This window comes from Nicotiana tabacum, chromosome 1 (assembly GCF_000715075.1).
Source record: "Nicotiana tabacum cultivar K326 chromosome 1, ASM71507v2, whole genome shotgun sequence".
NCBI classification, from domain to species: Eukaryota; Viridiplantae; Streptophyta; class Magnoliopsida; order Solanales; family Solanaceae; genus Nicotiana; species Nicotiana tabacum.
In genome coordinates, this window is record NC_134080.1 from 77,822,394 (window position 1) to 77,838,414 (window position 16,021).

A 16,021-nucleotide genomic window follows, 5' to 3' on the forward strand; every position below is an offset into this window, starting at 1 on the left:
TTACTCTTCACTTTTCCTAGATCTTCCTGAAGTTGTCTATTTTTCTCAAGCTCAACACACAGACTAGATTTCACTGATTTTAACTTGTTTTCAAGCCTAAGGTGTGCCTCACTTGAAACTTCCTTTCCTTTTTGAGTGTTCCCAGGCCTACTTTCCCTTTTTAGTTCCTCAATTATTTTCCTTAGGTCTACAACCACTACTAATAGGTCATCTATCTCATGATCAATGTTAGCAACCCTCTCAGTTAAAACTTCTTTCTCCTTTTTAACACACTCAATGGTCTCTTTTAGATTGACCACAACAACCACTAGATCATCTCTCTCATGTTCTATGTTTGAAATTTTTTCAGTTAAGGCATTTTTTATTTCTTCAAACTCTCAATGATTTCCTCTAAATCTACCACAATGACTATTAGATCATCTTTCGACTGTTCTGCTTCTCCTAGTTCCACAGTTAATGCATCTTTATCATTTAAAGACTATGATAAGCTTAAATTAAAACATTTGCCAAAGACATACATTTTTTCGCCAAATAAGACTTTAGATTTCTTTTAACATCTAGAAAGTTTACTTCATCATCATCATCATCAGATTTTGCCATCAGGGCAAAGATTGAGTCATACTCAGCTGCTTTACTTTCCACTACCGTTATGGAGCTATCATCTGGATCATCATCTTCTTCAAATTCGCTTGAAAAGTCTCCCCATGCAACAAGAGCTTGTTTCACAACATTGTCAACGTCATCTTTTCTCTTGAATCGTTTGTCAGGAACCGGGTTCCTCTTAGCTGCTTGTTAGTGTTGTTTTTGTACTGATCTTGCTTGAGGAGAGGGCAATCCTTGATGAAGTTTCCTGGCTTACTGCACTTATGACATAGGTCATAACCTTTTGGCTTGCTGGAGCTGCCCTTTTTTGGAATGCCTCCATTTTTGCGAACCATTTTCTGAAACCTTTTTGTCAGGTAGGCCATATCAGCATCCCTACCACTTGAGTCATTGTTGTCCGTCTTGAGGACCAGATTCGTCTCCCTTTTAGGATCTCTTCTCTCATTATCCCTATTCTTCTTCATTTCATAAGTCTTCAGAATTCCAACAAGTTCATCAATGGTCAGCTTCTACAAATCCTTTGCCTATGTGATAGCATTTACTTTGCTTTCCCAGGAACTAGGTAATACAGTAAGTATCTTCCTGGCGAGTTTGTTCCTGGGGATGATCTTTCCCAGAGAGTGAAGCTCATTGATGATAGATGTGAAGTGTGTGTGCATATCCTAAATAGACTCATCGTCCTTCATCCTGAAAAGAACATACTCTGTGGTTAGCATATCAATCTTGGACTGTTCTACTTGTGTTGTCCCTTCATGAGCTATTTGGAGAGCTTCCAGATCTCCATAACAGATTGACATGCTGAAATCCTATTGTTGATGAAATCCATAACATCTGGTCCAATGCCACATATGAGGATTTTCTTTGCTCGAAAATTATTTTCTATAGTCTTGTGGTCAACATCGTTATATTCCTTTCTTGTTTTAGGAACAGTCACTTCAGGGTCTCCATGGTCTTCGTAGGAACGAAGTGTCCATCGTAGATGATATCCTAGAGCTTTAAGTCTTCAACCATGATGAAGTCGTGCATGCTTGTCTTCCCCCATCCATAGTATTGACCGTTGAATCTTGGTCGTCTGTAGGTAGATTGACCTTCATCGAAGTTTGGCAGAGCAACCATGAGGATCCTTTTTAGGTGTTAGCTTGATAGAAAGAACCCACTCTGATACCAATTGATAGAAACTAAGGGTCCACCAAACTATATAGAGAAACAGGTTCTCTATTAGTTCCCACAGAACACACGCACACTGCAGTAAGTAAATGACACAATAAAGTTTTATGTGGAAAACTCCCAGCTCACAGGATTAATAACCACGACCTACCCTTATAGGATTCCAACTTCACTACTGAGCAAAATTTAGATTACAACCTATTGTAACCTAGGAATTAACTTCTTAATCCCTTACTAACTTGTAACAACTCTATTACAAGCCACTTTGTAATACCTCTATTACAAAAACTTAAAACTCGACTAATTCTAGTCAAAACACAAACACAAAGATTTATAATTTACAAAGATTTCCTACACAATGCTTCTAACTAAGCTAAGTAGGAATTACAAGTAGAATACTTTAACAAAGGTGCAACAAAACTAAGGACATGTAATAACTCGATACAGGGAACTGGTCCATTGTTATGCTGTTCTTTGTTCTTGATGCCCTTGAGAGTCGATTGCCAGATTGATAGATCACTTGAGAGAATTCTTGATCATTCTTGAATGTGCAAGTACTTTGTTTTTACCTTTTCTTGATGTTAATAATTCATTTGTGACATCACTTGAATGATGCAAGCAAGTTAGGTAAAGGGCATTCCCCATAAAGTTGATTGCTACACTATTTCTGCACTATTGTGTGTGCAGACAGTAACTTTACAGTTGGGGGTGGACTTGTACAGTCACCACATGAACTGGTAGATATCTGTTCCCTCTTGTTCCTTTGACTCTAAAGAGTTGAACCGTGTCTCCGACTAGAGACTTGTTGATCTTAAGTTCTTGAGAATGTGTAACAGGTTCCATATTTTGTTCTTAATAGTAAGTTTGTTAGATCATCAAAATATATCAGGGATACACATATAACCTATTAGTAACCCAAAAATACAGTTGGTACTACTCTAGGTGAAAATTATGTTGTCTTTTAAGATTTGCAGCATAAGCCAGTCAACCAAATACCCCGAGGTGATCTAGGGTGATATTCTTGTGAAATACCAGCTCAAAAGGTGATTTACCAAACAAAATCTAGAAGGAACTCTGTTAATCAAATACACAACTGTTAAAACACACTCACCCCGGAATTTTAAGGGCAATCCGGCCCGAAATCTTAAAGCTCGTGCAGTATAAAAAATGTACCTATGCCTTCTTTCAACAACTCTATTTTATTTAGGAGTATATGGATAAGAGCTTTGATGCACTATCCCCTCAGAATGCAACAAATATGTCAACTGCTTGTTCTTAGTGTTTTAGGAGTAGTGGAGAACTTATTTCTTAGTAGTGAGATAAAGTGTTTCAAAACAACAACTGATTCATCTTTTGTGTTCATAAGGCATATCCATGTATACCTACTGAAATCATTAACAAGGGTCAGGAAATATCTCTTACCATAAAAAGTTGAAACCTTAAAGAGTCCACAAACATCTGCATATATAAGGTCACCAAAGTCATCACATCTACTGCTGTTAATAGGAAAAGGTAATCTTGTCTGCTTTGCTAGAGGACATACTGAGCAATGTTCATTACAATCAACAAAATGTCTTATTGTGAAATGCTGGTAATCTCTTCAAAGCATCTAAAGGAATGTGGCCTAATCTTCTATGCCACAAAGAGCCACTTATTCTATTCATTATCAAAGTAAAAATGATAGCCAAAGCAAAAATGATAACAACAACAGGTAACTTGAGATTAGACTTGTGCTTGAGATCCAACAGATAGTCCTTCCTCCAGCTTACCAATCCCCTTCACCTTCCCATTGTAAATGTCCTGGAAGACACACCAATCAGGAAAGAAGGCAATGAAGCATCCAATGTCCTTTGTAAGTTGTGAATGTGATAGTAAATTGTACCTAAATTGTGGTACATATAGGACATTTTTAAATGGTAAACCATTCAGAATACTAGAGGATCCTAGGTGTGTAGTCCTACTAGTTTCACTAGTTGGAAACTGCACTTTCCTACCTTCTCCTTTAAGAATCTCCATAAAATTAGTGAAATATCTAGACAGTGGTACCTGAGTCAAATGATCTACCTATCCTGCTTAACTCTGCTCAAGAGTGACAATGGTATACCTGTGACCTTGGCATGAACTGTTGTTTCAGCAGGTGTTGTGTTCTGGGTCGAGCATTGAAGCAGTTATTTATATTTCTCCTCTGTGAAGAAGTTCCATGTAGTTTCCACTCCAAGACTTCCTTGGTCTATTGGTCCTTTAGAATGGTCAACCTGTGCATTTTGTGCTGCTGCCATATTTTTTCCAAAAAATTTCTTCTTTGACTTGTAGTCAGGTGGGTAACCTATCAACTTGTAACAAACATCTTTAGTGTGTCCTTTTAATTTGCAATATTTACAGAATACCTGAGCTTTCTGCTTGTAGCCACCAGGAAATCCTTGTCCTGAGTTGTATGCCACAGCCGCAGCTCCCATCTCCTAGCCACTAACATTCACTGTCTTTGCTCGTTGACTCTCATCCTGAACTACCATCCTATAGGCCTCATTGACAGTAGGTGTAGGAATTATAAGCATGATCTGACCCTTTGCTTGGGCAAACGACTCATTTAGTTCACTCAGAAATTGCACGAAACGCTGCTGCTGAATGTTCTCTAGAAACACCTTTGATCTTGGTTATGGACATGGACATAATAGAGTAGGGGCCATAGCATCGTACTGATCCCACAGATCATTGAGCTTAGAATAATAAGTGGATACAGGTAATAATCCTTGATCAAAGCAGAAATTTCCTGAAGTAAATTGTAAATTCTCGATATGTTCTTTTTATCGAATCTCTCCTTTAAATCTTTCCACACATATGTGTAGAGGATGCATAAACCACACTTCTATACAACTCTTTTGTTACTGCATTCATAATCCACGACAAAACAAAGGCATTGCACCTTTCCTATTGACCATGAAGATCCTTCTTAAAATTCTCCTTGCGACAAGTACCGTCAATGAATACGATTTTGTTCTTCGTAAAAAGTCCAATTCTTATGGATCGACACCATAAATTATAATTTTCAGTGCCTAATAGTTTGAATTCAATCAAATGCTCACATGGCGAATCCGAAGGTCACAAATACAAAGGATGGTTGTGACTTAGTACTGTATCATCACTCGTGCCTTCACCAATCGCCATTTTACTCTGAATTGAAAAACCCTAGCTCTAAAATTGAGGTCGTCAATGGAGGAGAACACTGAATCGGAAAGCAGAATTGGTCACTGGAGCTTAATCGGAAGGCTCTAATACCATATTGAGCAACCGAGGAAGAAGAGAAATGCACATACAAGCAATTGGAAAGTGTTGGAAGAACAAGTGAGTGTGAGAGAGAGAGAGCTCAAAGTGGAGCCATTTTCATATCTGTGTAAATGTACAAAATTGAGTCTCAAAAAAGAAGCTAATATCTAAAGCTTATATATACACAGTCATAACCAACTAACCGGCTAAAAACAATTAAGTTATAGGTTTTTGCTTATACATTTTGACCCTCAAAATAACGTGTTATGCTATGTTGGTTCAATAAGGACCTTTCTCTTTACACACGGAGATCAGTGTACCCATATATTGATATGAAATTTTGCTTTTATATTGTCATCATGTAAGTTGGTGAGTAAAGCAATTTTTGAGATTGATATATTGGAAATATCAAGGCAAGCAATATCTTAGACGATATTTTATGTGAGATCATTGTTTCCCACTTTACTTACCTTGTTTTTGAGCTACAGTCAAGGGAAATTCAAAGTCAAAGGAACAATTATTATTATTATATTATTTAATAATGGCAATTGATGTTACTAGGTCTTTCTATCTTTGACAATATTATAGCATTATTATTTAAAAGGTCAAAAAAGTTTTTTTTTAAAAAATTTTCTAAGGTCTCCATCATTTCCTACAATAAAAAATATAGCGCTTGAAATAGTAATTATTTTTTTCGGTCCACTTCAATTTATTTTTAATCTTTTTTTTTTGTGGTCCACAATCAAGAAGGGGTTTTTTTTCTTCTTCAAAGTTACCTCGGTAAAGCATGGGTAGTAAATATCTTGATTGCAGCTTATATGGTAATCTATGAAAATTCAAAAATTTGGGGTTGTTAATTAAAGTTAGATGATTCTAAGACCTGGTAGAACACAAGTAGCTAAATTACTGCCCCAACAATTTATATTTTATAGCATAAGGGCGGGACTTTACAGAGTAACATAGAACAAAACTGTCTCGCTAATCCGAGATTTCAATAGCGCGTGGTGGGCACATGTTTGAGACTACTATACTGTCTTGCTTTAACAAAATGAATAAATGATCAAAACTTGTTGTAGAATATTAAAATGATGAACCGTTTGATGAACTATTATAACTTGACTTCAATGACTATAATTTTTATTTAGAAATTACGGTCAAATTGCTTTGAAGTCTTAATTTATAATACATTTTTAAGCCAAGACATTTTTCGCTTGTATGAATCTCTTATTTTTTGTTGAAGATTTTCCGGAAACAGTCTCTTTACCTTTCAGGGTAGGAATGAAGCTATATACATTTTATCCTTTTAGACCTCACTTATGTGAATTCACTGAATTTGTTGTTGTTGAATCTCTTAAGCTTTACTTGGTTTCGAATATTTCTTATTTATAAGCACTTATTCAACCCTAAAAACTTAAAATAAGTACCATATGATTTATTAACATGATGTGAGTTCAAAAGGTAAGGTCATGAAAGATAAACGTGACAAGCATACCATCTACCAAACACTCTACTAATTCTTCTATTATTACTGGTATTATTTTATAAAGAAAATTTTGAAAGGAGGGAATCAGGGTAGACCAAAAAACAAAAAGGAGAAGATACACCAAACTTTTTCACGATTATAAAAGGTAAATACTTACCCATATCGGGTGTTTAGTTTACACCAAACTATATTAACTTACTATGGTTAATTAATTTAATTAGATGAGAATGCATGTAATTTACCATGATTAAATGATTGAAATCCATATGCAAGACACATGTCATATATCTATTGATTTGGTGTAAACACTCGGTGCGGTCTTTACAATAAACTATATTAACTCATTATGGTTAATTAATTTAATTAGATGAGAATGCATGTAATTTACCATAATTAAATGATTGAAGTCCATATGTAAGACACATTTCATATATCGATTTATAAAATTAGGATCAAATACTCAGAGTAGGTGTTCTGTGTTCTACAACTGATTAAGTAATAATTTGATCCTTCATTTTTCATAGTACTTTAGAGGCAAATAGAACCTAAATTGTTTAAATAGTTTTCAAATACAAAAATTGTTTATTTTATTGCAATAAGCTTAAAAAATATATTGCATAAAATGAGATAGATGGAATATTATTTATCTCTCTCTCGTCCCCCACATTGACATGGCTATAGCCTATATACCTTATGCGATTCATGATCCTGAAAAGATTAATTCCCTTCCGAGTAGTTGGCAGCAATAATTCATAAGGAAAGAATGGAAATGACAAGTCAAAGGAACATATTTTCCTTTCTATACTTTATTTATTTATTTATTTATTATATATATAGAGAGAGAAAGCAGCAACTGATTGGAAACTTCCCGTTTATAAAGCTGTCTTTGCCATCATGATGGCAACGTCTTTTCTCTCGGTCTCTCTCTCACACAATTTATTTCACAAATATTAGTATTATTTAAAGTGTCAAATAACTTTTTTATATAATTATGATTTTTGAAATCTTTTTACTTAGCTTTAAGAAATGAATAATTGTAACCCATCCAACTACTTGTGTAAATATGTAAATTTACTTTAAAAATTAAAGAATCAAACTGACTTCGCTCAAAAGTCTACATGATTGAGCTCTTGTTTTTAAAATTAAACCTTGGGGTTCTTTTGTGAAAGGAGTAACTAATTGCGAAATTAACACGAAGACAACCTTACTATAGTAAAATTTTCGTAATCCAACTACTTCGTCGTATCTACCAATTTTAGAGAAGATATTTGATTGTACACAAAGTTTAAGAAAGAAAACAAAAAATTGATATCCCGTTTGTCCATAATTTTTTTTTTCAAAAATGTGTTTGTCCATAAAATTTTGCATTTTTAAAAATGAGAGAAAAACTTTTCCCCCACTCATAAAACTGCAACTTTTCAAGTGAAATGCATGTCCAAACATAATTCAAATTCTAAATACTTTTTTCAACTTAACTCAAAAACATTTTTTTTCTTCAAAAATTACAATCTTTATGTCCAAACGTCTACTTAAAAGTCATGATCTAAAGCAAGACATTGTGTGACTGTAGATCGTCTTGTAAAAAAATGTTTAAAGTTAAATTATTTATAAATAAAAAAATATTATATTTTTCTTGAGAAAGACTAAAAAAAAAATATAACATAATTTGGGTAGGAGGTAACTTTTTTGAAGTGATTCTTTTTGAGCTTTCAATTATTAGGATATATATATATATATATATATACACTTTAGACATCATTATAGATGCTTAACACTGTAAAATCTGATTTATTTAATATGGTGTAGTAGTATATAAAAATGGTTTTAATAATTTTCCACCACATGGGAATAGTAAGTAAACAAATAGGGTTATGGACAGGAGGAGGATAGGATTATTGAAAGGGCGGGCAGGGTCACAGTCTTTTTTGGCAGCTATGAAGTCGGCTTATTTGGCTACTTGATTGTCACAACTTGAGTAGTTAATAATCACTATTTTATATGCTCTCCATCCTTTTCTTGCATATAAATAGAGCATATATCAGCAATCATTCGCATAACAAACCAAACAGCTTCAAGCAAAATTACAAGGCACAGGTTCTCCTTCTTTTCAACTAAATTGGGGTACTCGATCTATCATTCATTTACAAAACTGGCAACGATAGTTTTGTTTAATTTATCCACCTCCTCAAAAGTCTTGTACTTCAGAGTCAAAATATCCAGATAAATTAAAACGAATGGAGTATATATAGTGCTGAACTCCAATATATCTGCTTGCCGTACCCAATGACAATCAATTGTGCCATCACAGTTTCACTTTAAGTTTGACTAATTAAAATCACTTGTTTCTGCTGCTTTAATTTGTACATATAAGAATCGTAGACAAGGTTTTCATTTTATGAGTTTTAAATATATTTTTTGAAATTCTTGTAATCTCTGTGTTAAGGGTGCAAGTTGATTAATTACGTTACTGTACGGTGACATTGATGTATTTTCCATCGTATGCTATTTCAGGAAAGACGACTTAATTTGTGTAGAAGAAAATCAAGAAATGGCAAAGAAAGCATCAATCAATATGGAAATAGGGAACGATGGCGTGGCTGTTATTACTGTCCATAATCCACCTGTCAATGCCTTAACTCTCTCAGGTTCCTTAGCTTTCTTCTTCTTCTTCTTCTTCTTTTCTTATTGATTTGAATTAAAATTTCACATTCCATAATCTCTACAATCTCCAACTTAACAAAAAAAATCTTTTTCTTTTTATAAATTTAACTCTATATTATTCCCAACTTCCTAAAGTAAAAATCTACTCCATTTTCTACCCACGTTGTTGAGTTCCTTCTCCGAGTGGCCCACTCTTTGAAAGTAGTTCCAATTGTAGAAAGTGTTAGTAAATGTTATTAATACTCTTTATTATCAATAATAGCAATTGAGGAGTTGAAGAGATGCTATCAAGAGGCAATTGATAGCGACAGTGTAAAGGCCATTGTTCTTTCTGGTAAGTTTTGTTCCAATTACTCTTTGGGAATTAAACACGTGTATTTATAATCTATGTGTATTGACCTTTTATTAGTTTAATAATTGTAAAAGTGACAAGTCTTAATTTGGACATAGATTTGATTGAAAACCGGAAAAACTATTTTCTTGAACTTGTGTTGTAAAATAGGTTTTGGAAGTTGAAATTTTGTGGGTTGGAGAAAATTTCATCCAAAAACTGGCCCAAACTAGTTTTTGAAACTTGAAAATTTTTCTTTAAATTTTTTTAAAAAACTGATCAAATTCCACGAACAACAAATGTTTTCAATTTCTTTTTTGAAAATAACTAAGAAAAAATCTTTGTCCAAACGGGAGCTTAAACTGCTTTTCCAACTAGAGGTAACAATTGAACGGGTCAAAATGGGTCAGACAAATAAACATGTCATGATCCATTTGAAGTTTGATTGGATCAAAATGAGTTTGATTAACATGATACAACCTCCTCTTTTACTTTGCTTTTGAAGAAAAAAAATTGTGAATGCTAATACATTTTTCTTGAATTGTTAGCTTTAAGTTATTCCAAGTTTATGTGATTCTCAATCTTCAACTTTAATTTTATATGTTTGGATTTGAGTTTGAATTTTGACCCAGCAGGTTACCCTGTTTTGAAGCTGTCTTTTTACCTAATAATTGGATGGAAAAAAAAATTCAACTTTTAACAAATGGGTGATGATCCAACCTGTTTAAACTTGGGTAGATTGGACAGGTTATTAAAAAACAATCTCTGTCACACAATAGTCAAAGTGGTCCTTTAGGGAGTTCAATTAAAGAGAAAAAGAGTTTAATATAGTGAACTTTAACTATTGGAGTCATATTTTCACATATAAAGAGGAAAAACACAGTTTATCTCCTTGTTATAATCTCTGACTCTGAGTATGTATAAATATCCTAAAAAATATGATTATGTAGTCTGATTTAATATTGGCAAATTGTTTAAAGAGTTCATGTCAATAAGTAAAAGGGTTAAACCAATCAGTATAAAGGAGCAAGAGATTTATGTACTGCTAATGTTACCTGTTTTCCTGAAATGGCTCTACGGGCAATCCGGTTCACAAAACATCCCGCCTTCACGCAGGGTCCGGAGAAGGACCGCACCCCTAGGGGTGTGATGTAGACAACCTACCCTAATGCAAGCGTTAGTGGCTTCTTTCACGGCTCGAACCCGTGACTTATAGGTCATATGAAGACAACTTTACAGTTGCTCTAAGGCTCCCCTTCCTTAAAATGGCTTTGTGCTTGACTAAATTTTTAATTTGAAATATTTGTTGTGACGTCGTGCTCTTATGCTGATAGGTGCTGATGGTAGATTTTGTGGTGGTTTGGACATCAGTGTTGTGGAGAATGTTCATAAGCATGGTAATTGTTTTTTCAGTTATCGCTTATTCCTGATCAGTTAATGTCCCCTTGTTATCTAACCAGCTTTTTCCTTCAAAATCTCCAGGAGATATATCACTTCTACCTGATGCATCAATTGGACTCGTGGTTAATAAAATGGAAAGTATGTCTATAACATTATATGTTCTTTGCCAAGAATTTCTGTATAAGTTCTAAAGTAGTTTGCGGTTGATATGTAGTTTGATTATCTAATCACAACTTTGTCTGGTGGTCATGTTTAGACGGGAAGAAGCCTTCTGTTGCTGCAATTCAAGGATTTGCCCTTGGTGGTGGCTTGGAGTTGGCTATGGTTTGTTCTCTCTGCTCTAGTTTTTTCATTTGATTTCCTTATTTCTCTGCACGCAGTTCTGTCAATTAATTGATTTTCTCAATTTAAATTATGTAGGGGTGCAGTGCTCGAATTGCCACAGCAAAAGCTGATCTTGGTTTACCTGAGCTGAAACTTGGAGTTATTCCTGGATGTGGAGGTACACTTCTTTATGTTTAAAATTGGCGCCTTTTCATTTTAAGAAACTTTCTGCTGAAAAATTCGAATGTGTTTCTAGGCACCCAGAGGCTTCCAAGATTAGTCGGGACCTCAAAGGCTGTTGATATGTTGATGGTAAGTGTCATTCTTGAAATATACACTATGAAACTATTAGTGTTTCTGATTTAGATGGTAGCATAAAGAGGTAAGTGTCATTCTTGAAATATACACTATGAAACTATTAGTGTTTCTGAATTAGATGGTAGCATAAAGAGGCTGAATCTTTGTCTAAATATTGAACAGTCATCCAAAACCATAACTTCTGAAGAGGGAAAGGAGTTGGGTCTTATTGATGCCATTGTCTCTTCTGAGGAGCTATTGGCAGTTGCTCGGTGCTGGGCACTTGACATCGTTGAAGGGCGCCAACCACATTGCAATTCTCTTGAAAAGACAGATAAACTTGGACCTAAGGATGAATCGCTCGAGATACTGAAAAGTGCTAGACAACGGTACAGAGCGCCTCATTACAGTGCCTGTCTTGATGTGATCGAAGAAGGCATCATATCTGGAGGATTTTCTGGTGTTCTTAAGGTGAACAATCCTATTACACAAAACTGCAATTCTATAGTTTGCTTTTGTGATGTATTACTAGAGATTGATGATTTCAATGATGTGCTCCCAAAATCTTTGTTTGGATTCTGACGTATAATCTATGCGCGACTGATTGTAGGAGGATAAAGTATTTAAAGAGCTGGTGCTGTCAAATACTGCAAAAGGTCTTCTTCACGTATTTCTCGCTGAACGTGCAACATCAAAGGTCAGATATTAGGCCATAGATTCTCTTTCTTCCATTGTTTAATTAAGAAGGGACAAAAAACTGGAACTGTTTCTATACCTGTATTTTATTTGGTACAGTTTATGCATGAGAAAGCATATAAAGATTTCTTCATGCCTGGTAGAGTTCATGCTTAATAATCGCACTCTTTAAAAGAGAATCTTGATATGTTATGTATTTTTAGGCCAACTTTGTGAGGGCTTAAACGTAGTCTAACAATGCTGTAATATAATTTACAGGTACCAGGTGTTACTGATATTGGGCTAAAGCCGCGGAGAATAGAAAAAGTTGCCGTTGTTGGTGGCGGTTTAATGGGATCTGGCATTGCTACAGCTCTCATTATGAGCAACATGAATGTCGTAGTTAAAGAAATTAACCATGAATATCTGTTGAAAGCAATGAAATCGGTAGAAGGTTAGTACAACTTGTTGAATCTGTAGTCTTTCTGTAGTAGGACAGAAAAGCAATATTTGGATGTCACGACATATTTCTGATATATTGCTTATGCTAATTGTGTTTCAGCAAATCTACAAGGCCTAGTAACAAGAGGACAGCTGAATCAGGATAAGATGAAAAGGACTTTGTCTCTTCTCAAAGGCACTTTAGACTATGAGGATCTAAAAGATGTTGACATGGTCATTGAGGTAATCCATTGACCACTTCTTCCCTTCTTCCTCTTAGTTTTCATGCTATTCTCTTGCCTTGTATTTCCATACTATTGATGTCTAAGAAACATCCTTTTTAACACCCTTTGTCCATGCATCGTTTTTCCCTACTTCAACTCTGATGTCGTTAAATCTCTAACTCTTGTTATTTTAGTTCCGTATTGAATTATTTTAGTTCCGTATTGAATATTTTTCTCCAATCCTTGTAGATGATGCATATTATACACATTTCCATTATTTTCTGATGAAATTTATGTCTCTCTGTCTTCAGGCTGTTAATGAGGTAGTGTCTCTGAAACAATCAATATTTGAAGATATTGAAAAAGTTTGTTCTCCAGACTGCATTTTTGCATCAAACACATCTACAATTAGTCTTGATGTTATTGGGGAAAGAACAAGTAGTCAAGATCGCATTTTGGGGATACATTTATTCAGGTGAGGTTCAATTCTCTACCAGACTTTTGCCCGAATGTTTATACCGTGTCTTTATTCAGGGGATACATTTATAAGGTGTCTTCTCACTCGAGCGAGGCAAAGATAGTTTTGAGAGTATATTATATTACTGTTTCATGACTTATTCTATTCCTTAATTCTAATTTTCCTGGTTTTCATTTTTCTTTCTTTTTCCGGGTGAAGTCCTGCTCATGTGATGACTCTGGTGGAAATCGTGAGGACCGAAAATACTTCTCCACAAGTAATTGTTGATGTTATAAGATTCACCAAGACTATGAAAAAAGTCCCCATCGTAGTGAAAAATTGTACTGGTTTTGCTGTCAACCGGAGCTTCTTCCCTTATATGCAAGGACCAGACCTGTTGGCAAATTTAGGTGTTGATATCTTCAGAGTTGACCGCGTGATCACTGAGTTTGGCATGCGGCTTGGCCCTTTCCAGTAAGTTTTTTCTCTAGAGTGAAACTTGTTCATCTCAGCATGTTAAGATATGAACATACACAGTATCACTGCACAAACACTTGCGTGCACTATTGAGTGAATACATTCTTGTGTTCAATTTTTATCAATAATTAGTGTTATCAATAACTTGTGTTCAATTTCTATAACTGAGTCTGTGCCTCAACTAGAATTCATTAGTGGCATGTTTTATGCTTGCACAAACACTTTAACTGTTCATGCGCATTTGCTTTTATTTACACCAAAATCATTTCTGCATATTTAAACCAAGATGGTATATTATGATATGCAGGCTTCAGGATCTTAGTGGCTATGGTATATTTTTGGCTGGTGTAAAAGAGTTTGTTGCTGCTTTTCCAGACCGTGCTTTTCAGTCACCCTTGGTTCAACTGATGGTAGAAAATGGGCGGGAAGGTACTGAAGACACTTGTATTTTCCACTTTTAACTTTTGGCCTGAAAATAATTTTTTTATAAAGGAAATAAAATGTAAAAAGAAGTTAAATGATCTTTACAAGAAGAATAACAGTAGTAAAGTTCCAACAGTCTGCTACTCAGTTCAATTTCCAAGATTTGTCACTCAAAGTGGTGCGGTTTTCTAAGTGAATATATACTTGCATCATAGGTAAGAAGAATGGAAAAGGATATTACACATACAAAAAGGGAAGCAAGCCAGAAGCTGATCACTCTGTGATTCAAGTTGTTGAGGAGTCTATGCGATTTACTAATATTGCTCCTGGGGGAAAGGTTTGTTGCAGTTGAATCCTTCTTTTAATCTGAATTCTTGTTTGTTAAAACTAAAGCAAGCATTCTCGTCTAACTACAGCCAATGCTATATTATATTGTGCATGCTTGATTGATATAAGGCTTAACGTGATTTTATTGTGCAGCCAATATCTGTGACCGATGAAGAAATTCTTGAAATGATATTCTTTCCTGTGGTGAATGAGGCTTGTCGAGTTATTGAGGAAGGAATAGTTGTCCGAGCATCTGATATTGATATTGCATCTGTCCATGGGTTTAAATTTCCCTCAGAAACGCAAGTAGCAACAGTTTCTTCAATTGCTATTGCCTATCTCTGAACTCGAATTCATTACTTGTAAGATCTGCTAATAATCACTATGTTTTTCTGCAGTGGAGGTGTCATGTTTTGGGCTGATACAATTGGATCTGAATACATATACTCAAAGCTAAAAACTTGGCATGAGGCCTATGGTGATTTCTATAAGCCATCAACATTTTTGGAGCAGAGAGCTGCAAAAGGATTGCCCTTGGTAAGGACTAACCAATTCTTAACTCTTTCTTTATCCTTGATCTCATTTGTTAAGTGCATTTCTTGACCTTCTTTCGTTCTTCATGATGCATCGTAGGGAGGATCGTGTTGAGCTGCATATCATATGATCATATCCTTGCAGAAGAAGCAGTAATTCAAGCATGCTGAACTTGTGCTCGGAAATAAGGCGGGAAAGTTTGTTAATTACAATTAGTTAGAAGTTCCATTAATTATAATAATTTCCTATTTTTTCCCCTCAAGTTATTTGATGGTAGTTGTAACTTTGGCTCTACAAACTAGTGTAATCGTCCGAGAAAGAGAATGAAATGTCCAAACGCTTCACAAAGTTCCTTTTTCTTCTTTTCACTGTGTTCGAAGTATTCCCTTTTATTTTGGTTGTATTTTTCCTAAGGTTTATATTGTGAATTTGTTGATTTCACAACATTTATTATCAATGAGTCGTTCAACTGAATCTAGTATCGCTCTATAGCGGCAGAAAATGTGAAACAGAAGATGATGGATGATAAGAGAGAGTTGAGGGAAAAGGAAAACACTGAAGAAAGTTTTCTACATGCATTATTTAATATAGAAATAAAAAGATATGACCAACAGAGTGTTAAAATTGAGTTGAGTTTTCCATTTTACAGAAGGATCAAGTGATAAATAACAATTTGGTTCGTAGACACTTGTTTTCCTTAAATTCACCACTATTCTGGAGTATATTATCCTCCCCGCCAGTGACATTTCAGTGACTAACATACTTGTAATATGAGAAATGGTAGACCAAGATTAACAATACCAATAGCATTGTTTATTAGTTATCCTTCAAAATAATTATAGGAACTATCCAAGAATGTTGATTCAAGCACTGGTATATTATACTTTAAGAAAATCTGTCGAACCAGTCACTCGCGTCTTTTACCATCAATG

The 16,021-nt window shown here is 34.8% G+C and overlaps 1 protein-coding gene across 5 annotated transcripts; it reads left to right on the forward strand.

Moving 5' to 3' along the window:
• Positions 1–8,359: 8,359 nt before the first annotated feature.
• LOC107828149 (peroxisomal fatty acid beta-oxidation multifunctional protein AIM1-like) lies at positions 8,360–15,437 on the forward strand. 5 transcript variants are annotated; one of them, XR_012699728.1, is made up of 19 exons: positions 8,360–8,611; positions 9,029–9,162; positions 9,441–9,512; positions 10,844–10,906; positions 10,992–11,048; positions 11,167–11,234; positions 11,331–11,412; positions 11,491–11,546; positions 11,715–12,002; positions 12,142–12,228; positions 12,486–12,660; positions 12,769–12,890; positions 13,183–13,346; positions 13,548–13,802; positions 14,113–14,234; positions 14,444–14,565; positions 14,709–14,861; positions 14,954–15,092; positions 15,189–15,437. XR_012699728.1 is itself a non-coding variant. In XM_016655410.2 (19 exons), exons 2-19 carry the CDS (start codon positions 9,066–9,068, stop codon positions 15,201–15,203), a joined length of 2,133 nt encoding a protein of 710 aa, XP_016510896.2. In that variant the 5' UTR covers positions 8,360–8,611; positions 9,029–9,065; the 3' UTR covers positions 15,204–15,437.
• Positions 15,438–16,021: the final 584 nt, after the last annotated feature.

Coding starts and splice junctions, on each gene's coding strand:
- LOC107828149 (XM_016655410.2), top strand. CDS start 9,066: ATGGCAAAGAAAGCATCAATCAATATGGAAATAGGGAACGATGGCGTG. Junction 11,049..11,166: donor CGTGGTTAATAAAATGGAAA/GTATGTCTATAA, acceptor GGTCATGTTTAG/ACGGGAAGAAGCCTTCTGTT. Junction 11,547..11,714: donor AGGCTGTTGATATGTTGATG/GTAAGTGTCATT, acceptor AATATTGAACAG/TCATCCAAAACCATAACTTC.